General features: G+C 38.2%; 1 protein-coding gene across 3 annotated transcripts in view; it reads right to left on the bottom strand.

Annotated features, from left to right (window-relative positions):
• afap1l2 (actin filament associated protein 1-like 2) overlaps window positions 1–24,705 on the bottom strand; it is a 50,903-nt gene that overhangs the window by 16,423 nt on the left and 9,775 nt on the right. For all 3 annotated transcript variants that reach the window (XM_066693788.1, XM_066693787.1, XM_066693789.1), the window contains exons 2-5: window positions 12,757–12,885; window positions 11,297–11,374; window positions 8,759–8,850; window positions 1,973–2,063 (exon numbers count right to left, since the gene is read on the bottom strand). In XM_066693788.1, coding sequence (XP_066549885.1) covers window positions 1,973–2,063; window positions 8,759–8,850; window positions 11,297–11,374; window positions 12,757–12,885 — 390 coding nt within the window. The remainder of the gene's footprint in view (window positions 1–1,972; window positions 2,064–8,758; window positions 8,851–11,296; window positions 11,375–12,756; window positions 12,886–24,705) is intronic.

Consider the following 24,705-nt stretch of genomic DNA (forward strand, 5'->3'; position numbering starts at 1 on the left):
ACCTATTGACTATGTTATAAGATGGTACAGAGATAAAAAGGAAATACACCTGAAATGTGTGTGGCATAAAGTGCCCAGTAATATCTTATTTATTTATTTATTTATTTATTTAATGTATTATTATTATTAATTTAGAAATAGTATACAGGGTGTCCCACAACAGACTGCACACTGTGTGGTCTGAATCATGTCTGAGAATAACAAAAAGAACATATTTTGGTTAGATTGACTTTCTTCTCAGCAGAAACACGACCTCTGTGTTTGATGATAGCCAAACCTTTTGGAACAACAGCTCCTGTGATACATGTGAGCACAATGTGAACCACCCAGCAGTTCTTGGTTGGAATTACCAGCATTTCCTTTGTTTCTACATTTCATCTGAACCTCAAAAACATTGCAGATGACTTTGAATAACGCCGCCCTTGATACCTGTGCAGGACACCGCTGTTAATCACACTCATACCCTTTTCTGCCTTTTCAAAAATAATGTTTTTGTGTGTGTGTGTGTGTTTTTAATTCTTCAAAGTGTAAAGTGGCAATCTCCCAGCACCCTAAAACAAAGACAGGCATTGTTCTGTTAGTCAAGCCCTTTACTGGGGCCATCCTTCATGTAAGAAAAGCATTACAAAAATTAATGAAAGTCAAAAACCATGTCAGAAACTTAGCAGTTGAAGCTGGTGAACATGGAGAGCAAAGGCCTGTCAGTCTGTAGGAGGTCACCACATTGAGACAGGCAGTCTCTTATTATATTGCATGTGGGCATACGATCTATATGTGGCAACATCATTTTGTCGTATTGTTTATTAAATTGTATTTGAAAATAACTCATGGAGGTCATTTGGAAAGTCTTTTATTACTTTGTTTTTCTTTTAATAATTATTACTTGGCAACAATGCTGAACACAACGAGAGCCAATTTAATGATGAATTCCTCTTAGCAATCATCCCGTCTGGCTGTCCAGTTGTGGTCTGAAGAAACATTTGCTTTGGGTTGCAATATATCCCAGGCTTAATAGGACCACTGTTCTTAACCTAAGGCATGCAATACAGTTTTCTACTGGATATTATTCATCATTGTTACAAAATTATGTATATGTTTGTTTGTTTATTTATTTATTGAGATTCCAGATTACTGCTTACTGGTATGATCACAATGTCATTAAAAGTAGGTCAATCTTAAGTCGGAGGTTTAAACAAATCATAATGTATTGAATTGCATCAGAATTGTTTGCTGGCTGTCAAAATCATGGGACCACCTGGAAATGTTACTGAAATACAGCCCAGAAATGACAAATCTGAATTACTGTTTGGTCTGAAAATATATTACCACCTTGAAAGGAAATGCAGTACAGGATCTGATCTTCTGGCATTATACTGTACCAGATAATCATTTGTGCTGTAAAAGGGATATAGATTCGTTTTGTTGTTTGTTTAAGGTCATTGTAATGCTGATAAAGAAACCCTTCACCCACATATCTTCTGGAAACATAACCCCTAGACTGAAAAACATAATGATATTGTACTATGGTCCAAACCATCGTTTCATCTTTCTTCTTGGCGTTTTGATGTGTCTTCAATACATCTATCATGGTTTTTTCATATGAACAAAGGTTCACTGACCACACACCTTCCTGTCTTCTTATGGATGATCTCATAAATATGCCCTGTATCTGCCATGTCCTCTGCATTTTGAGGTTGCCACTTCAGCCACTGTTGTTTTGTCAAGCCTGTGGTTTTCCATGTAGCAGAACACTGAAGCAGCACTCACCTCAGTGATGCATTGTTGGTATAATACCCCTGACAATAAGCTTCCAAAGTACGTCTAGTGAGATTCGTGGTAATATACTGATGTGGGGTTTTTAATTTTCACCAAGAGAATGTAACCTCACATACCAAAAGCGAGGACCCCAGTCTCTCACTTGTTAGACGAGAAAGAGTACACTGAGTACATTTTTCAGAAAAAGTGATCATACCATTGGGCGCCATGTCATAAGGCTGAGCTTCTTCGTAGTAACCCTCGGGAGAGTCGGGTTTGGGGAGTGGGATTAGATCTCTTTCTGGACACTGGGGAGAAGAAAAGGGAGAGATGTTAATTGTTTCTAAAGATCATCTTCTACATTCCTCTTCAGATGAAGGCTCATGGACAGTCCTAGGATTTAGTGTCCTCTGAGCAGCTCCGAGTGGTGACCTCTGAAAGCCCATGCAATGCTAAATGGATGTTTTGGTAGGTTTAACAATAGACAGGGCAACATAAAAATGAATTGCTTTAGATTTCTGCGAGGCCCTATAGAACTGGCGTGAGTCAGGTCAGATGACAAGCTTTGTCTCAGCTCTTCTGGCCTTTCAGTCCAATAGCTGCAAGGAGGCACGTTACTGGCTATTGAACATAAAGCAAAAAATAGATTTTACCCCGGGGTGAACACTTTTAACCTGAGCCTCCAGAGATGAATTATTTCACTTTACAACAATCTCTCTGTATTATCAGTGAATCTAATATCTGAGCTGGACAATTCTCCAGCCAAATCAGGGTTATTCTGAAGATATCTTAGGTTCTGATATCAGCATCCTGAGGGTTTGCAGTTCTTACACCTACAGACAGACTTACATCACAGACAGTGGGATACATGACCTGTTTTACTGTACAAAAGCTGTTACCTATTCTTACCATGTTTAAATTATAATATATAAATTGTGTGTTATTGCACATAAAAAATATCAGAAATCTAATTTAGTTTGAAGTCAAAGATATAGTTTTCATTGTAAAGATATTGTAGTTTCCTGTTTTTTAAGTGCAAAGAGTAGACATTTGTAGGCCATGTAGAAACCTGGTCTAAAACAACTCCAGCCAAATAATCAAGCACCACAGTGAGCCCATTGTATAATTGTAAATTATGTTATATTACGAAAAATGAGAAGCAGCCTACTTGTTTGGGGTTTGCCAACATACATCTTCAATTCCCTTGTTATACACTGTAATAAGAAAATAGTTAAATCGTTATTTTACTAAAATTACTTTTATGTTTAATAACAATAAATGACTGGCTTCTGCTTACTCAAGGCCTTGGATTAATTGCTTTGCAGCTTATACACGTCTATATTAAAATGAAAAATGAGAAAAGCAGGGGAGGGGGGACTAAAAAGCCTGCCATTGCAAATGTCAAGTCAGTTCTTGTATTTTGCATCATTGAGATCATTTTGTAACAGGGTCCGCCACAATTTTAGACTGCAATAGAGGTGTTTCACTTCAATTAGCGTGTAATTATAGATACACACACATCCCTCAGCAGTGAACACGCTGCCGAACACACTGACACACGCAAGGAGGCCAGACATCTAAATGTTATGATCTAATTTTCTCATTTCCACACCAGCCACTCACGCAGAACACGTATTTTACTTGAATTTCTGATCTTAACTGTTCATATTTCACAACATGGCCTTGCACATTTAACATCACTTCCCTTCATTAATCTTAACAATCTTCTTTCTCCTGAATGTCTCCTCTTACAACTCAATGTATTATTTCTACAGAGTTTCAGGGAGTCATTATCAATGATTTATACGTGAAAACCACGAGGAAACCGGAAATTCCTTACGAATTCATCCTCAAATCCATGATAGTGGTGCTGAACGAGGCACCAATTTAGTCAGATATTTCCCGAAAGTCAATAAAAGCAAACTGATTTTGATTAAGTACAAATATTCTATTGTATTGCAAGAAGGAAAATGAAAACAGGATCCATTTCTGAGACATACTTTGAAGTTTTTTCTGACATATGTTTGAGGCTTGGTTCAGCTATTATGTGTTGATTTATCTGTTTTTTTTAAGTCATTCATTTATTTATTTTTGCCTCATATATTAGGCTTGAAATTATCAAATGCGGTGGGAGTTGACTGGCTGCTTGCCTTCTCTAAGCGCAAGAATGTTGTGAATTTATAAACAAATAAACCTCAGCCCATCAAAGGTACAGGATATTGTGAATAAAACTAATCTTCTTTAATTACTTCATGATAATAAACGATTGAGCTAGACAGTGGGATTTTTATGTGAAAAATTAACACCTTAAACTAGTACATAATATATATTTAAGACTACACAGTGCAGTCCAATCCTAGAGGAATCTGGAATTAAGCTCTACGACAGAAATATGCCTTTTCTTTTTTTCTCTTTTCTGAAGAGGAAACTCCGAGACATGATGATAGGTTTCTACAGGATTTTGGTTTGGGGTATATTTAATAGATTACGGACCACTTTTCAAATAATAATTGTGTGGCTTCTGTTCTGTTTGACATATAATATTCAGTTAACATTGTGGCAGCTTATCCAACTACATTCAGTTATGATATACATATCTGAAGAGGCTAAACCCTGAACAGCGACATCTGATACTAATTAAAGTCCCAGGGTAGGCATTCCAGGAAATCCCAAAAACATCAATTTCATTCTCTGTCAATAGATAAATAATATGCACGCTTTAAAGGCCATGCCATGTTCATGTAACGCTGCCAAACTGACCTCCTTTTGTTTTCTTTTCGGTGGATAAAATAACGTGTCAAATGCTATGCTTTTGCTGAATCAAATCAATGATTAAAATGAAGTGTTTTACACAGAAACAACTTTTAAAAAACTTTGCGGTTCAGTACTGGTATACTGCTCTTTCAGGTTTCATTAAAGAAAAGAAAAATGAGAAACACATGCAAGTGATTAATCCTTCCATTTGATTTCTCTCAGGAAAATGCGGACTCATGGACTGAAAAACCCCCCTCAAATATCACCCATTTGTTCAGACTGACTCCCGCTTTTCATGAACATAAAGCAAAAGGCCAAGGAAGCAGGACAGGGAGACAGGCATAAATAAAGATAAAAACCAAGTCTTTGAAAAGCCTTCAACAAGTGGAAAATCCCTGTCTCCAATGCCAAGAATCCACTGCAACATAAACACACAGGCTGGGAAAGGCTACTTTGGACTAACATGTAAGTTACAATAAAAAAATAAAATAAACCGTGCTTTATTCCTGCAATAAAACTATGATCAGTACACTAGACCATAGCCAGACGTATGGTATATCAACTCCCATGTCTGAGACAAACTATTCAATCTGTGGGGAAAAGTGCAAAGCAGAAAAGAGATTGTACTTCCATTTATGTTAATGGTGGTTGTGACAAGGAGCCCAGAACTGACTCTAGGGTCAAAAGATTGCTTGTAAAATGCTTAGTGTATCAAGATAAAATATGGGCAGAACACAAAGCATGGGGAACTGCTTTCTGATGACATACAATGCATTCCTTTTCATGTACAATTGCTGAACAAATTGGGTGATTCAATCAAACATATACAAAAGTATTCACACCCTGCACCCACTGAAATCAACATCAGTTTTCCAACACCTTGGGCCAGATTAAATCAAAACTTTGACCCACCTGTTAATAGCAAACTACAAACCTGTACATCATAGCGGTTACATTTCTGATTAGAAGAAAGTGTCATCTTACTGAAAATGAAGCCGCAACCAAGTATAGTTCTGTAGTTTTCTATTAGCGGGTGGGTCAAAGATTTGTCCCTTGTTTTAACCTTAGCTTTCTGAAGGCTGAATTATTGTTCAACCTCTGAGAAGATAGCATTAATAAATATTTATAATGTTACAAAATTGTGTCACACTAAAACACAATTTTTCAGCTTACAACTGTATGCATCACTAACACTGACATCTGAACAAGAACATGCCATCTGAAATACTTCTTAGATCTATTTGTTTTTTAACCAAACATATAGCTTTCAAAAGTATAAAACATTGTTTACAAAAGTATACTAAACGCTTTTTTAACCTTCTTGAAAGAGATTATGCGTGCAAGCTGTTGTTTTGTTTGTTTTGGCCCAGTACAACAAAACAAAATACTAGTAGGTCAAGCATTATGTTACTTGACTGAATATTATACCGAAACTAGCCTGTGTTTTATATGCAAGTAATGTTTTTTGTATAAAGCACTGTAGTGACTTACACAATGCTCTCACAAATTCCCCTTCTGAAAAACGCATTACTCACAGGGCATTACTTTCCAATTAGTTGTGACACTACACTGCGATCCAAAATATGAAATCCAAACTTGCAAACCCAAGGTGAAAAAATAAATAAACCCAAACTCCAAGTAAATCCATGTCTGACTGGGATGAAATCCGTTTATTTGTTTCCATAGAAAATCTCTCCCACGTTTGTTTTTGATCACTACTGAGTAGGAGGGAGCTTGGTGTCAAGGAAGATCCAGATGGCTCCAAACACCTTACATCATTGCATGAGAAATCATAGACTGGAACATCTCTCTCATGGTGTTCCTGAACTTTACTCATACATGAATAATAAGGATATCTTGCTAAGCTTACAGCAGTCCTAGGATTTCAAAGTCTATCTTGTAAACTTACTGGGTACCATTGAAAAGGTTGTTAAACATTCAAAGCAAAGCAACAGCCACACTCCTCTCTATGCCTGTATTCTATAAACCACTAGCAAATATATTGAGCAATTCACTGGTGAACGAAGTTACAAGTAAGTTAGCTATTACTATATTATTGCACCATTTTGTAATTCGATGTCCTGTAAACACAAGGACACTAGGACAAGGACTAGGACACTAGGACAAGGATCTAACAACCAGTCAGACTGAAAATGAGACTGAAACTGGCGGTGGAATCCCATTCTCTACAGTGCTGTAACCGAACGTTCAAATCTATGATTCTGTGTGGAATTATACATAATGAACAACATGTGGTTTTGAAAGATACTTGTGCAAAAAACAGACCACTAGCTTTAAAGTGTTTTTAAAGTGCTGTTGGGAATGCGGTAACCAAAGCAATTCTCCAAAAAGGCTGGGCGTGGCTGGGGAAGAAGGACCTCCACAATGACCACTAGCATCCGGGCAGAAAAGACTGAAGAAGGCCTGCAGCTACACCTAAAATCCCAGGGAAGCCCCAGCAAGAACCCCCTTTCCAGAGTGCGCCGTATGAGAAGGCATGTGACATCATCTGCACCTAAACCCAAAGCAAGGGGACAGGGAAAGAAAGCAGCCATGTGGACACGATCCCTTTCATTGGCCTGGCTATCCTCAGCAGCACACAGACAGGGTGCTGTTCATTTCTTGGCAGTGGTGTTAGAGATTCATACAGGCACATATCTGCACAACCTAGGGCAGGATGTTGCTGATTAGCAATTTGAGATCCTTTATTATTCCTCAGAGCTGAAAAGGCGTCTCTCCGAGCGCCAGCCTGAGGAGACCGTCCCCTCGGGTCACACAGAGAGGATAGCAGAGTCTGAGCTCCACTTTCCGTTCCACGCTCTCCCTCTCTCCCTCTCTCCTGCTCCTTTGTGCACCGATTAGCTGATTGGATGAATTATTCATTAAGAGTCAAGGAAGCTGACATTCAAATGAACGAGGTACAATGTTTCTCTGGAAACAACAGAGAACATTAAAAAACGACAACATCTCTAACCAATTTCGGATCAATTAAATACAAAAATCTAACTTTTCTTCTAGTGAGAAGAGAGGGAAGAGGGGGGTGTCCCTAAATGGGCTCCAGTGCCGAGGAGGGAAAATGAGAGCCATTGTTACTTTATGTCATTTGAGGACATCAGTATTTGGGCTCTGGAACAGATGCAATTGGAATGGCTGGATTCCAGAATTCACTGCATTAAAAACTTACAGCTGTTGCAAATCAAATCCAGTGTCCTATAAAGTGACATTCAGTTCAAAGGCATATTAAACAATCCTCTAATTAAACATTATATTTCAAAGGTCGTTGTTTCAATAGGTGTAAATTGAATGGAATTGGGGTATTTCATCCATTACGCACAAACAAAATCCCAGAATTTGAGTGTTCCCTCAGTCTCAAGAAAGTGTATTATATATTTAATCCAGTAAAAAATATATAATTTCTGTTTTCAGGGTTTATTCATAAGACGTAATGAGCATTGAAAGTGTGGTAATGTAAATGATCTGGAGTATGTTTCAGGGCCCAAATGAAATCCAAATTTCGATCCACCCACCAGTCGTAAATTACAAACCTGGTATTTGATGGCAGTCTTTGGTTTGCCAGAGGCTTCTTCCATCGACCCAATGGAAACATGCCAGCAAGTACTGGGTTTGTAATTTTTGCTGCTGGGGTCCAAGTTTTTGCATAATGCCAGCCGAAGCCAAAACAAGTTCTTCAGAAAGGCTCTCTTCATTATGCAAGATGCAATGATCAAAACAGCTTGTAAATTGAGAAGCAAGAATGTTCAAAGAAGGCCATTGAAAATGTGAATTTGTTGGCACAGTCTGCAACACACTATGCATATGCAGATTTCTGATTCTCAAAGGAGCAGGATTACTGTGTTCTGGTTCGTCGTGCCTACACAGTTTTAGCTTCAGTTTCCCATGGCAACACAACTAAGTTCCAAACATTGGAACGCGTCACCCCAAACAACACCCATTTTCTTTTGGAAATACAGCGCGACACGTCTGTCCAGTAATGAAGCACAAGCATGTGAGCAGGCTGCTGCACATGGATGTCCCTCAAGAGGGGCAGCTGTTACATTATAAATATGACCTAATCTATGATGGCCATTTTAAATTGTATATTCCATGACTCCATTTATTTTTACTTTATTGTGTATTTATTTTATTATTGTACAAAGACAAATACTGACTTCTACCTCTCACTGGAGAAAAAACAAAAGACTTGTCTGTGAAACCCATGATTTCATACATGTTAACTGAGAGAACTTACTGGTTTAGGATGCGGGAGGTCTGGCAGGCTCTTCTGGGGAGCCGGCATGTATTTCCCTAGATTTCCATTGGTCAGAATATCACTCAAGTCATCTGCAAATAAGCACAGCAGTCAGACATTGACTCATGGGCCTACAGATGCACACTCAAGAACCCAAAACTTCTTTCCATTGCGTGTTATAGCTATAGTCAATAAAAATGTGCAAACTTGTATGCATATATACTGACTTGTAGTTGTTTTCTTCCACCACCAAGCACACTATAAACAATTTAACAACAGTAAACATGATTAAGAAGGAAAAGGGTAGTATGACAATTGTCACAACAGCATTATAATGGAAAAACATGACCATATTTTACCTGTGGTCTCTGACACCTTTTTTGCGGGTGTTAAGCGCTCATGTCTTGATTAGATGGGTCCATACAGCATTTGCCATTACACACTTACGTACGATTGATTTTCCAACACAGAGTTTAGTCCTAGAAATGTGACATGTACACAGTGGCTGTGGGGGTGGGTGTGTGGTGACGGTATTTCGTTGGGGGGGGGCACTGGGGGGCTTGCATGTACAATCAATTGATTCTTACTCAAAACATTCTGAATTCATCCTCTTAAGAGCGAATTACTCTATATGAATTAAAATGACACATTCTACATATTCTCAACTGGAGCTCATTATAGAATGCATAATAAATACATCAACTTGATAAATAATCTTACAGAAGGTGTAAACATTGACAGAGCAAATTCAGCAATGCCAGAAAAACAATATATATCTAACCCGACTTTCAATTTATTGCAAATGTTAACATGTACAGCCCAGTTATAAACTTAATTAATTGTGAATATTATTATTTATATTCTCTTTATAGTCTCTGACATGCAGTTCGTTTAGTATTCTAAAAATTCAGTTTCATTTACTACTTCCTGAAAAAAAAATACTGAATTGCCTCAGTTACCCCACCTTGAAGAGTATAGACTCTCAGGGTTGACCTGTTTTCACCAAAATAATCTGTTACATATACATGAATTCAATGCATAATTCTACACAAAATCTGTGGTGGATTATCATTACTATTTATATTTCGACTATTACCAATGATCATAAAAATAAAACTTTCTGTTTAATACAGGAAATGAGATTGCAATTGCAAAGGAAGCCCACAAGGTCTTTGTTCAAGGACTTTAGGTTAATGTAACACCTGAACATGGTAAACCGTAGACCATATTATATTCAGTCAGGCTGCCATGTGTATTAAAATAAATGGAGCCTGATAAACTAATAGATTTCAAGAAACTTCAGCGGACTTCTCAGGGGTCAGGAAGCCTCCTGCCGTTTTCTAGGCCTTTCATGTATTTCAAAAGAAAAAGTATTTTTTTCACAGAGGAAAGTCGTTCTCTTACAGAACTACTTAAAAAACACACTTACAAATCCACCACTTTAACTATAGGTTTTGTGTTTTGTTTTTCTATGCGTTTGTGTGCCTTGCGCCCTGTATCTTGAGAAATGATTGACAAGCTAGCATAAAAGGTGTTTAAAAACGAAGCTTCACTGTCAAAAAAATGTAAATGATTGTTAAACAAGATTAGAATGAAAGAGGATACTAAATAATTGTTCAGCTGTGAGAGGAAACGGATATCTGTGGCTTTGACTCTCAGCGTCTCAGTAGATCTACATATCAATTTCCAATTTAGATGTAAGTCAGAAAGAACACGATTATGCCTTTGCACGCTTTGCAGCTGTGCTAAAATTAGATATAATTGTGAATAATTGTATAGTACATTAATATAAATAACCTAAAACATCTGAGGTCAAGCATGAAGTCTCTGGTTACCAACAAGTGTACAACATAACATTACATTAGCAATCTTCTTCCAAACTCGTTTTGCATTTGTGGTTTGGTAGATTTGAGAAATGTCTTGCTTCCAATGCAGGGTTAATAACTTAATTTCACACATCAAACCATTACAAATAGGGTTGAAAATAATGCAAGTGCTCATTTAACTGATAAGGACTGTATTAGTGTGGCAATTCAGTAGTTTGGTTTCCATTTCCTGAGGTGTTACTATGCCTGTATTGATACTTTGCACATTGCTATATCATTAGACCACTATATTTATATTTATTATGCACCAAGTGAAAAAGATTTAAATAGTCTTCTAAAACTAGACACTTGATAACCTAAAAAGTAACAACCAAACTCTCCCTTCAGTAATCGTTTGTGGACTCTTATGCTGGGTCTTGGACACATGTGGCTAACAAATAAAGATAACCACAATTTCACAACAATAGACGTTCCAAGTCTCAGTTACCAAGAAATGTGACCATCTGATTTCAGTCTAACATTCTCAGTAGATTCTCTTAAGTCTGCTTGACTCTATGTGGATTTAAATAGCATATTCTACATATCCTCAAACTGAGCTGCAAAAATCATTGTAGAATGCATAATCAATCCCAATCAATGGGTACGTGACTTGTGAGTCACATTCGTGGTCATGTGCAACACACTCAGTTTGAGAAGAAAATGGGGATCTCACCTCGCTCAAAAACGTGTTTTTCTTGATTCTGTCCACACATGACCACCTTGTTCATGTAGATGTACTCCTCATCACCATCTGGATACAAGAGTGCCAGGAATAACGTTATATCATTTGAACCAATGAAAATGCAAATGCATGGGCAAAATGACAGACACAAACAGGATATTTCTGATGCATTGAGGAACAGATGCTCTGCCGATAGTCCAGCTCTGGACTGTAGTATGAAAGTATGAAAGTATTAAGTATGTATGTAGCACTTTTCTACCAATTTCATTACATTAAAAAAGTACAGATAAAATTCAAAGCCCAACTCTCCATTATTCCAAAACGGATATGTTCTTGTGTACTTTGAGGAAAAAGGATGTATATTCAAACCCCCCCACAAAACAGAATTCGATTTCAAAGACATTTCCTTTCAAAATTGTTTTAGAAGATCCTAAGGGGGGGCAAGAAACACTGGAAGACTTTATTTTTACTGTGCAAAACCGAGTTCTGGATTTGGAAGTTGGAAATGCCATTTATAAACTCCAACTGTTACAGGAAGCTTGTCTCCCTATGGCTGACTGTACCCTTGGAAAATGATATAGTGGAAAGCCAGAGGAGGAAGCCCAGTAGTTCAGACCCAAAACTTGGAGACCTAGACCTTTCAATTACTTTGTGAGGGATTTAAACGACTGACTGTCAACAAGAACTTCTTTCCAATGACTATACAGATGTCACGTAAAGGCACACTTCGTGACACTTCTCAGTATCGGGAGAGAAAGGGCGTCTCTCTTTCCTAATGGGGCTCTCCACTCCAGGGAAATCATGTGGATTCGTGCAAGAGATAAAAGAAAACAAAAAGGATAGTCAACAATCAGGCTCAGCTATGAAAAGGAAAATATTGGAAAGCAACTTTTACGAACAATGGGGGCTATAGTGTTTGTGGTCAGGTGAGAATCTGCGATAGCTCAACCAGATCATTACAGTCACAATATCACAAAATGTACACTGACTGAAGCAAAACATGACTCATTGATACGATAAGGTAGAAGACACTCAGATCTTCAGAAGTGCTGAAGACATGGTGGCAATTGGGTAACTACGCCCGGGGCCAACCCACAGCCTCTTACAATGAAATGAATCATGGGAACTGTGGATCTCAGTTCAAAAGATACAAGCATTGTATTAAGATCTGAAATATGCTAACCCAGGTGACGTGTGTATGCGGAGATGCTTGGTGAAACATGATTCATGCAGTGGAGCAACACCTGAGATGAACAGTGCCAGAAAAGAAAGCTCAATTGAAATCAAGGAAAGAATAACTGACATTCAACTAACATCTAATGTAGTGAATGAAGGAAACCACCCTTGCACAAAACCACATGAGAGCCCACAATCAAAGCTAATAAAGACAAAGTAGAGGCTGTTACATTGGACAACAATTGGACATTTAATTGACATTCAGTTGTTCTCACCATTTGATGACATATAACCCTGCAGGAGCTCTGTGAGAAGGCATTTCTGGACGATGGCGTTGCTGCTGAGATTTTCCTTGTCAAGAATCCTCAGGAATTCGTCGAGTTCTGAGAGCAGCTGATCCAACACTAAAAGACGAGAAAAGAAAAGCAATACAATAAGCAAAACAGGCTTTGGTAACACAGGAAGAGTTTGTTGGAAACTGACTTACCTTTACTCTGCCTCACGGTCACTTAAACATACACACACATCCATGCCGGTTAACTTTAAGCACTTCTCTTAAATCAGTCGGTAAAAATGGTTACCTAGTGAGCATATCTGTTCACAACAGACAATCAGTCTCCCAAGGTGCACCTCTCTCCTAATTTGACTAAATTAAATGACACACAACCTGAAATCTCTCGTCATTCTGACTGAACAACCAACTCTTTGATCCTTTGAAAGGCGGCAGACTGAATAATGTATTTTATATTGCAGTATTTTAGCAATACAAATCAAATATGAAAATGCCATACATGTGTATAGAGTTGTTATTTTATTTTATAAGGTGTGATATGCAGTATGCTGTGTGGTTTTAGTGTCAGACACAGACATGTTGTTTTTATGGTATAAAAGCAAAGACCTTCTGAGAACAGTGACCACATGGAGACTGAGAAACCCTGGACATAAATCAATTTCACAGTGACAGAAATGAGATGACCTACTTTTTTGTCTGTTGTAAGACGATTTTCTTATATTCTAAATATCTTTTTAGGGTCTCTTGTTTTTCCTATTTCAATGGATGTGTGGTGGACGATCGTATTTTGTTTCAAGTGAATTCCTGCGATAAAAATAATCTGATTGTGCATTCTTTTTCGGTTTTATAAACTACTATGCTTGAGTACTGAGACCCTTTAAAACTTTGGAAAAGCCAGTTTTGTCCTGAGAAAGCATTGGCATGTTTTAAAGAGAATAATTTGATCAAGCTGTGTTTATTTTTAAGCTGAACTCTGGGTTATGTTAGCAAGCCATTATTGCTGTTGGGTACGTATCCTTTTGGTAACACACCAAAATAATAGCAAATAAGTAGAGCACTGATTCTCTGTGGAGTTTTTTTCTTTTTCCACACTCCCATGACAATATAAATCCTCCTGGAATTGGGGAAGATGTGTGATTGGAATACTGTGGATCAGGGAAGTTTCTAGAATTCTAGTTTTAGGGGGGTTTTGAAATGGTGTCCAGGATCAGGATTGGGGGGGGCAGAGGTTTGGGGCATTATGTTTTTTTTTGTGCGGTGTCAGAACGGGGAGGGGCGTTGGGGGTGGCTGACAGTGTTTTTTTCTGGTGTCAGAGTGGGGGGGCTGCTGACAGTGTTTTGCGGAGTTACTTCTTCATTCTTGGATTCTTTTGTTGTATTATTTTTAGGGGGGTTGAGAGAAAATACAAGGGGTGGCTGATGGTGTTTTGTCAGACTGTTTGACTGCATCGTTACTTCATAATCGTATTACTTTTATGGTGGCTGAGAGAAAATACAAGTCTAGGGAAAATAGGGTCTAGCGACGCCCCTGCTGTGAATCACACGGACACCACAATAAATCATTCTTAACATCATAGCTAACTTCAATGTGTATTCATGTAAAATATTTAGGTGTAATATACAGAAATTCTATTAAACATCTCCTGCACTAATAATTACTGAACACTTATTTTCCCACTGTTATTTTTTCTATATTGTGACCATTTTTCTTCACTGTTTTCCTGTGAGATACACACTAGCCAAAAATGTGTCCGTTATTAAAGTAATCCTGGACAGACATTGAATGTTTGTTTTTATATGCTGTGTATAGCTATGGCTAAATGTTTTGCATCACCTAGTTTTCATCTACAGTATCAGAGTAATGCAAACTTTTTTTGGTCACCATGCCTTTGTATTGTTTCCTTGTAGGAGTTGTGCTTGTTTGTTTGATCTCTACTGTGGACATGTACATTGACCCTCTCCTACAATAAACATGAAGTTTAGTATTGAAAACAGTGCCGGGACACAAAAAACATGGAGATTTGCATATATTCTACACTGCCTTCAACTGCACTGCAGGAAGATGTTTCAGAAGTGGCTGAATGGCCTTTTCTTAAGCAAGCATGAAACAAAACCCTGAAAAATACAGTCGACAAACCTACAACAGCAGGAGAGCATCCGCACAGTAGCTGTGTGCCAGGATAAAATTAAACTACTGAAAAAAGAGAGGACAAATAACATAAAAGCCTCTCTTAACACACTACTCTGGGACACCTGATACAACAAATGCTTCAGAGCCAATGCGCCTGTTAACTATTTTACTCTCCTCGAATCTAGATGAGACAAATCTGTATCTAATGGAAACGGGATATTATTACAAAAAAGAGGGGGAGAAAACGACAGAGCTCCATATTAAAAAAACGAAATTAGGGACTACCGAGTCCTGGTAAAGGCCTCAGGAGGCAAAACTTGAGCACTTCGGTCAAATCCACTGATTTCGGAATCACGTAATGTGCCTAAAATATCCACTTGTGAACTACAAGGCACAGGTATAGATTCAGGCTGTCTGAATCATCCCCTGCAAGCATAGAAGTCACTCTGAAACTATGCACCACAAAGGGTCTGTTTGTTACTCTTGTTTTTCATAACAGAACACGTAATCTCGCAAACAGCTAGAAACATGTCTCTGAGCACAATAGATAATAAATTATATAATATAATAATATAATATAATATAATAATTATATGCCTTCTAGAATGGTTCTCTTGTCTCCTTTTTTTAATACATATATTGAAACAAAATCTGAAATCCCTCAAAGGGGGGTGGGAATGATTTCTATATTATGTTTCAGTTACATTTTTTTTTAAAAAAGCCCTCTGCCACGACAGCTCAGGCGTTTTCGTCTGACTTGTTCAAAGTTCAGGATGCTTGGGCTGAAGTGGCCCGCGTATGAATGGAAAGTCTGTTGACCAGATTGTCAAGACATCCTACACAGGGGTCAGCATTGGTCTCACCAGGCACAGCCAATGAGAAGCAGCCTTTGTCTCCCCCTCTGTTTTTCGGATCGTTCTGAGGCTTTTTAAAAAGAAAGAAAAATCATGAAAGGTCCTCATACATAAGTCCTGTTGTATTCGGAACTTCAAGGCCGTTAGAATACAGTGAGATTTACTCAACTTGGGGGCCGGTTCAAAATTTGCCGATTTCTTTTCTCCAAATAAGAATTTAGTTATATTGAAAGGTAAACAGAGTGAAAAACCCCAGTGTGAAACCAGACTGTACAGACTGTCATAAATGGCTCAGGTTTGTTCTTTGGGACTCTGTCTGTCAGCACCCCCCAGATGATAACGCTCAAAATGCCCCATGAGAAAGTATGCAGCTGGCAAGACTGGAGGCAACTCACAGGTTACAAATACCAAACGGAAATTAATAGTCCTAACCGAGGAGAAGAAATGTACTAAATGAAATCGGGTGCAATCAATCAAAACAAGGAAGTGACACTAGGAAACTAGGTGGCACAGTTTTTGTGTTTGTTTGATTGTTGGGTGGTTAAGGTCTTTTTGCATACTTTATTTTCTGTCCTATCACCATTTTCAGCTATTTAGATAAAGGAGAGAGGAAAAAAAGTGTAAAAACAGCTTCCAGAATTCACTGCAGTTCCTAACCTGCCAGACAACAATTCACATTATGCAGACATGTGAAATCTGCAGAAACACATCTACATTCGCTTAATGTATGGTGTCTCTTTGGCGAACCTCAGTTCATTTAAAAGCTTCCTAAAGAGAACACATCCTGTACCAAAACGACGCCTCAAATAAGGAAGGGGCCGCAGCAGCTTGAGTATTATTTACGGGTCTCTATGAGCTGGGGCTGTACATCTGGGAAACCTGTTTCATTGACACCGAGCCCAAGTCTCTGAAAATCCCGCAGCAGACCGCCGAACGGGGTCAGAGTTCCCTTTTTTCTCTGGCACGTGGCACATATGAGGAAACAGTCCTGACATTGTATTGCCGTTTTCCTGTGTTTTAGGGAAAGCCATAGAACTTGATGGACAGCTACAAACACAACTACAATGCCTGAGTTAAAAAAAAGAAAAGCAGAGAGCTACTGATTTGCTAACCGAATCATCTCGAATCTCGGCCATGTTATTTCTTCGAAAATTAAAAACAAGAGAGGGTCACAGCATTTGACTCAGCTGTAAAGAGAAAGCATTGACAATAACAAGGCATCTTTGTGAGTTTTCTGCTAAAGCTCACTCATTTTAATCCACTTTTTTAGAAAACAGGCACATTCTGCAAAGTTTGTTGAGGAATTTCAGCAGACAAAAACAAAAGAGCCCTTTCTGGATGACTTGTCAATTGATTGTTCTAGCTATCTATCTGTCTATCGCTCTACAACTCTTTTTATATCCTATATTCAGTGTATACAGTTTTGAATGTCTTAACCATTAGAGAACATATAACAGAGAGTATAAATTAAATGCTGGGACATATGCTTTTCACTCAGTATTAACCTGTTTTTGTGGGCATCAGTGTATTAACGCAGTGTAGTTCTGCTTCCAACATAAAAATGAATAACTCATCAGAAAAAGAAGAAGAAGAAGAAAAAGGAAAAAAATGCATTCAGAAAACGTTTCCCTCACAGATCTCTTGTCAACCGGTCCAGGAGAAATGAAATCACACACTTGCACAAGGATCGGTTTGTAGTACACCAATAGCTTGAAGCATTTTCCTTCAAAGCTAGTGTAACTTCTGCTACAGATAAAACCTGCAGCAGATCTTCGTCGAGATATCAGAGCGATGCATCACAGCGTCAAGACAAACACTTCATTCACGGGCAGAGGAAGCAGCTAAGACGACTAGAGAGAATGGTGTGTCATTAGCTGTGACTCAACAGGCTTTCTTACCTGTAACAGAGGAAAGTCAGGGGGTTTTCCTTGGTCTTGTTTCCAAATTTGTATCACCACCCACTTCCTGGGTTTTATGTCAACAGAGACTGATAGTAGGGAATCAAATCCTCTTTCATGCTGAAGGAACTGACTGTTTTTCTGAACACTTTCCTAACATATATCAATGTGAAAGAGGAATTCTTGCTTCTGTTGCAGCCAAACTGTTAAAACTAATAATGATAAGAATAATAAGAACAATTATTGTGTCACAGAGCAGCCCAGTAAGTTCATAGCAATACAAAGAAGGGTTGTTCCATATTTGTAAAGATTTTAAGACAAAACTTATTTTAAAACTTATGTTCGCGTTTGGTACCTTTTCCTTACATACAAAGAGAGAGAGAGAGAGAGAGAGAGAACTGGCGATATGACAGAAGCCTGCAAAAGCACTAACCAACATCCTTTGTGGTCTGCTACCATGTCAGGTCTGCTGACCCATGACCTTTCAACAGAGCAGTACAGCGTCTAACTGAGTCTCACACAAAGATGAGAATAGGAAAGTTCCAGTACATCCTACACTCCCAAGCTTCCTAAACATGTCAGGGGAGTTTTAAAACAACAGCCGAAAAAAGGGTTTACTTTTCTCAAAGGTCAAATTCACTGATAACTGGGAAGGAGCCTTTGTTATGTAACATGTTCCTATTTCCCGACCTCACCTATAATTTGCCCGTCTGACATGTCATGTAGATGTTTGGTAATTAGAAGCTCTGACAGTTTAACAATACTGTACAAATATGGATTTGTCCAAAGTAAAACATACTATGAACAGGGTAACAGAGATATAGAAACGCAAAGCAAACCGAGCACTGAATGAATTTATGCTATCAAGTGCAAAGGCACCAAAAATTGCCATGAGGTTAAGATGATATCATTTACAGACTCTCTCTCCAGGTCTTCACACTGCCAAATACAGTAAAACAAGATTCATGGGATCAAGGTTTCCTTCCCTCTTTCCTGCTGTCAAAGGCAATGTTTGAAACTTTTTGCCATGGTAACCCCACTTTAAAAACGTTTATAACACAGATCCTCACCGAGCCACAGGGTGTTCTGGTTTTAATTGAATCAGCCGTTGACCTCATTGATCACAGTGGCCAAAGTCCTTGGTTATGGAGGATATTGAGTTACAAGCTGAAGTGATGAGGCTCTTTGGGTTCAACAAGGAGTGTATCTTTCTAGCAGGTCTGCAGTTATACTGTTTTGGTGTCTATTATGCTATACTTTACCAATGAGAGCTAAGAACTGCCTCCACCAGTCAATGTCACACTACAGTCACGTGACCCTGGAAAACAGTCGAGCATCTGCCGGCCAAATGCCTTCTTCCACATGCGCCCAGTGCGGCTTCAGCTTGCATGCTATTCCTGTCTTACATGAAAATAAATCCCACCAGTGTGTGCATCATACCAAGCAAAAGCCAGAAACAACCTATTATTGTATATCATTTATGGGATTCTTTAAATTAACCCACACATCCCAAGTGGTTTCAGAGCTGTGGGCAGACACTTTTGGAATCTGGCAGTTTTTAATTTTTTGTCTTAGACAACTGGAAATAACTTTACACCCACAGAGCAAACAAAATGTCTGGTTTAAGTGCTTGAATCGGGTTTTCTAAGTTGGTCTTTGTGAAAGCGAAAGTTATTTATGTTTTTTTTGTTTTTTTTTAACAATCTGCACAAAGAAGTGGCCACCACAGATGCACTTGCTAGTTTCTGTAGGCAACTCACTGCGACAGGATGCTACCCTCCTGACTAAACATCTTCCTCCTCGACCACTTCATCATGCTTTAGACATCTGTCTGCAATCGGTGGCGCCCCGTGACTCAGTGAGGTCAATTTACCTGCTCACCCGATGACAATTCCCCGACACTTTTTTAAAAGTCTCATCTGTCTGCATTTATATCACATCAACAAGCTCCACCGGAGCTCTGTATGAACTGGCCAGACTTTTTACATTTACTAATGGCGCTTGAGACAATTAGAAGGTTGGCTTGCTCTTTCTTCTTCTTTTTTTTAGTATTTAATATGTATAATAACACATGATCACCCTCAAACCAAAGCAATCCCTTTTGCACAAGTTTGGAAGAAAGAAATAGTGGCTTTCTCAAAATGAAAACAGCACTGTATTTATTTATTTGTATTTATAATCCAGCTATTTCTGTTTGGCATCAAAAGCATTTGATTTTGAATTCAGGTTTCTCTGCTTGAACAGGATTCCCCCATTTGATATTGTCTTTAATGTATGCTCTTCATTTAAAGATTCCTTTGAAACCCTAGAGAATGTTAGTTTAACTTTCCGTACTTAACACTGTCACAGTATTTGACAGACTTGGAAGGCAATTCTTCATTTTGAACATTTGATTTGACTGAATACGCCAAGGATAATACTGACAGAGGGATCCTTTTCACCTTGGCTGCTGTGACGACAAGAGACTTCAAAATATGGGTCATTGGGGCAGCTGCAGTACTGCTTAGCCATGCTGCAGGAGCACGGTTACACTGTAGAGAAACAGCTGACTACAGCTCCTTGTTAAGGTCATGTTACAAGACAGCCAAAGCTGAGAATAAGAAATTCCTGGCTCCCTTTACGAAGCCAAGACATACGTTTTAATAATTACAAAGAGAGTGGGAGGTAGGTATAAAAAAAAGGCAATTTCTGGCAATTGTCTTAAACAAAAACATTTTCAACACAGTAGCCAATATTTCCAAACATGAAATTGGGATTTAGCATTGGGATGACTAGGTTATGTTTTACAATAATTGAAAATAAAGCTAAACATGTTGTAAAGGCCAGGCACTTGGCTATCCTCTAACTTTCATTGGCGTTAATACGAAGCAAGATCGCATCCATCCACAGTGACTAGTGTGTAGCGTTTCAAAATGAGGCATTACATGGGTTGGTTTCATATGCCATCAGCGAACATTATTGTTACCAGTTCCCCTAGACATTAGCATTACATCGCTAATTATCCCTCAGCAGATAGACCTGCCAGTTTTCCCTCACCAATTTCTCGCGCTCCACAAAACTGCAAAAGCGTGACTCACTCAACCCAAAACAACACTCAGACGCCGTTACCTAAGTGCTAACCTTGTAGATCTCAATCTGGTGTGAAATGTAATTATGCTAAACACTTTTTTAGCTCCAGTGGAAAACAGACAGGGAGAAAACTCAAAAAAACTGCCGTTACCGAGTTCTCCTGTCATTAAGGCAATGAGCAGAAACTGTTTGCAGTGTAAATATGATACAGATTTTGATATTTGTGGCCTAAGCCCTGGAAACCATGACAGCGGTCACACTCTAAACAAAACCAGATGCTTCCATTCTGGGAATCTTTCCTTTGCGTTGTTTTCGACCTCATTTAGCAACGTTCGGGTTTAAAGCAGGGGATGATGAAACACCGTTTAACTGGAAGGTGGGCGGCTCAAGTTCCCATAATTGCTCTTAATTGAATTCCAACTGTTGTTGTTTTTTTGTAAGTTTGTTTTTGCTGTGTGAGCGACACGCCATGAGCCAGAAAATCAGTATAACACCAAATATGTTATATAACAAAACAATAGGTCTTCCAAGGGACATGTTAGGAATGTCATATTTCACTGAAGGGGGGTTCAACATAAAGAGAAAGCAGTTGAAGCCCAAAGTAGGCAAGTTTATTCTAGGGATTTGATCTCCTCTGTTCAGTCTCCACAAGCATCAGCTGAAGTTATGTTTCAGGGTTTCACAAAAAAAAAAAAAAAAAAATCTATGGAGATTAAAATAATTGAATGCTACATAAACACCGTCCCCTTTCCCAAGGTTTCACCCTGATCCTAAATGATGAGTCCGTGATTGATTTCATAAACAAGGAGTCCTCCTCATTTGAAAACCCACACCCAGCAGTTCTCCAGAAACAGATAGGTTACAGCAAAGAGCAGTACTTTTAAAAATACTTTCAATTACTTCACCTTTTCATGTGTTTTCAATAAAGAAGAATACTTATATGAAATGTAATTTAGCTATTCAGAATTATTTTTAATTTGGAACACACACACAGCAGTATTTTTTGTGAATATAAAAATGTATAAAAGAAAAGAAAATTAATTTAGAAATACTGACACTGGAAACTATAATAAAACTTGAAGAAAGTACTTGACTGCGTATTCACTCCACAAATTAAACAAACAAAAATAATGACAGTGTTTTGGATCTTCACACTCAAACCACAGAAGAGGTCTTAAAAAAAAAAGAACTCCAAGCCAAACCTCTAGTAGGTGAATATGATATAAATCCCACTCAAAAGGAAATAGTAATAATAAGTTATGTGCCTGAATCAGAGCCAAAACATACATTATAAAGGCAGGAAGTCTTTCTAAAACACAATGTTGACAAATACAGTATTAATACTGCGCTAAACAGGACAGTAACCTTCTTGAATAAAACACAACCAGCCAAAACTTCAAACCACCTGCCAATGGAAGATTACAAACCCAATATTTGATGGCTTGATTTCCATCAGGTTGGGGCAAATACTATAAAGCTGCCTTCAAGTATGGAGTTCTGTTGTATTATTGGCGGGTGGGTCAACGTTTTCTCCTTAATCTGTCCCTTAGGCAAGGTAGGTACCAGTAATCTCTGAAAGAATCTCACTCATTCACCCCCAAATCTCACTTACTGGGACTCAAGATCTCACTCATCAGGCCAATTTGACCCTTTGAAGCTCTGTTAAGTGCAGTTTAATTGTCATAGGAAACGTTCTACTACTATGCAATTCGGTATTTTGAGATTGGCTGGCATAAAAGTTTTGGCCTGTGAAGCAGTCTGAATTAAAAATAGGAATCAAAATACTTATTAAAATAAAAGCAAAACATAAGATTGTCTATTCATGTCTAAGTGTAAATGAAGTTATATTGTACGTGTCAATCTAAAAAATACAATATGAAAACCCCTCACTGTACAGACTGAAGCACAACGCACTAGTAGATTATGTTATTTAATAGGAAATAAATACCATGTAAAGGTTAGAATATGAAAAATAATGCCTCTATGGAATTTAAGAATTTGTTTTTTTTTAATTATTATTATTATTTTTAGACATATATTCCCTAAAAGTTACCATCCATTGACCTATTTAAATTACTTAGAGGATAAAATAAAGCCACAACAAAAAATCATACACATACAAACAACCCCTATTTAAGCACAAGACACTCAATAATGGATCTACTTCCGTAATCACCATATTTAGCCACACGCTGTCATTTTGTGTAGTGGAATAAATAGTATATCACCTTGAATTGAATTGAAAGACCAGTGTACTTCTGCTTCAGGCTGCACAGTTTCAAATTGTAGCACTGAACCCTGAACTTTCAAGAAAGTTCCTTTGTGTGTCTTAGTTTCATTTTGTTCATTTTGCTATTTTAAGCAGAGGGGAATCATCAGTGGAAATGAGGTAGTGTGCCAGTCTTATCATGCTGTACAGTTGTATGACAGCGGATTTTCCACTGTTCTGAGTGCCTAAGATACATGAAGTCAACCGATAAGAGAAACACCATGAAAAACTGGGACATTTCAGTGTGAGGAAATAGAGGCTTTGCAGGAAGTTTTCACATACATGCCTTTTATTAGTGACCCCCCAGATGTATATAAGGTACAACAAAATGTTAAACAACCTCAACTGTTTAGAAAAGTATAGGGTTCGATGAAATCCGAACAGTAATGTGGATGATTGAAGAAAAAACATTCTCAGAGCATTGAAAGCGCAGTAAATTTAGATTTTAGACTATAAAAGGACTATAACATTCAGTGAAATAAAATCACAATCCTGTCTTAATTCAGAAAGCTGACAAAATGTTCCTGGTCACATTCTTCACGTAGCAAGGAATGAGCTGCTGTTTTAACTACCCTCCTTGCTCTCTTCTGACAATGCCTGAGTTAAAGTGTCCTTATCTTCAGGATTTGCAATATCCTGGATCTTCAAAGACCCCGTGGATCATCAACGTTCACTCCTATCGCCTGGTGAGACTGAGGGACAGAGTCCTCTATTGTTGGCCATTAGAGACCCTTCTCACAGTTCATCATACCGTTAACACAACTCTGTGAAGTGCCTGGCAAACATTCATATAATCAAATAATAAAGCAATCTTTAATCCCGGAAAGAATTAAAAACAGAAAAGTTGGATCCAAATCTTCAGAAAGGGTTTTGGTTTTGGAAAGAGATGTTAGCAATAGAGCAATCCAAGAGAACTGACACATAAATATTGACGCAGAAATTCAAATCCACCTGAGACTAATATGACCACAGGACTTTTAACCCCATGCTTACTGCTTCCCTTTTGTTTGAGAATACCCCCCATAAAGATGCCTTCAGCATAGTTGATCCCTGAATTTAAAAAGCTTTCCACAGCATCCTCCATAGTTTAATGAATGCATTGATTTCTACTTGTTTCACTCCTACACATGGCCCGTGGCAGAGTGAAACGGTGTGTTTTTCATGTGAGAAGTTCAAAGGCCCTGAATCGGTAGCCCCAGCAAGTTCAGTTTAATCAAGCCCCCATAAAACTGGCAATTGCAGCATGGGGCTTCAGTCTTCCCTCTATACTCGGTCCAATAACTCAGCACTGTCTACTGGGAAAAGCAAGAACAGATGCGAAAGCAGGGTTCCCTCCAATAAAAACGATGTATTTTTTCTTTGTCTTTTTTGTGGAAATGTATATTTAAAACACACACCTTCTTCTGTTGGATCCATGCAGGGCTGTTGTTTAGTCTTTCTTTGTGTCTCTGTGTGTGTCCATGGTTGCTAATAGCTTTTCCTGATCGTATATATGTTTATGATTAGGATGTTCAAGAGGAAAATAAGAGGGCACCTCTAATTTTAAGATAAAATAAGGATATTATTCTAGAAGAAATTAGTTGAATATCAGTTTTGGCCCATGGGAAAGTAGCCTTTATCTATTTTTGGAAAATATATTCAACATTAATTATACACTCACCTAAAGGATTATTAGGAACACCTGTTCAATTTCTCATTAATGCAATTATCT

This window comes from Amia ocellicauda, chromosome 20 (assembly GCF_036373705.1).
Source record: "Amia ocellicauda isolate fAmiCal2 chromosome 20, fAmiCal2.hap1, whole genome shotgun sequence".
Taxonomy (NCBI): domain Eukaryota; kingdom Metazoa; phylum Chordata; class Actinopteri; order Amiiformes; family Amiidae; genus Amia; species Amia ocellicauda.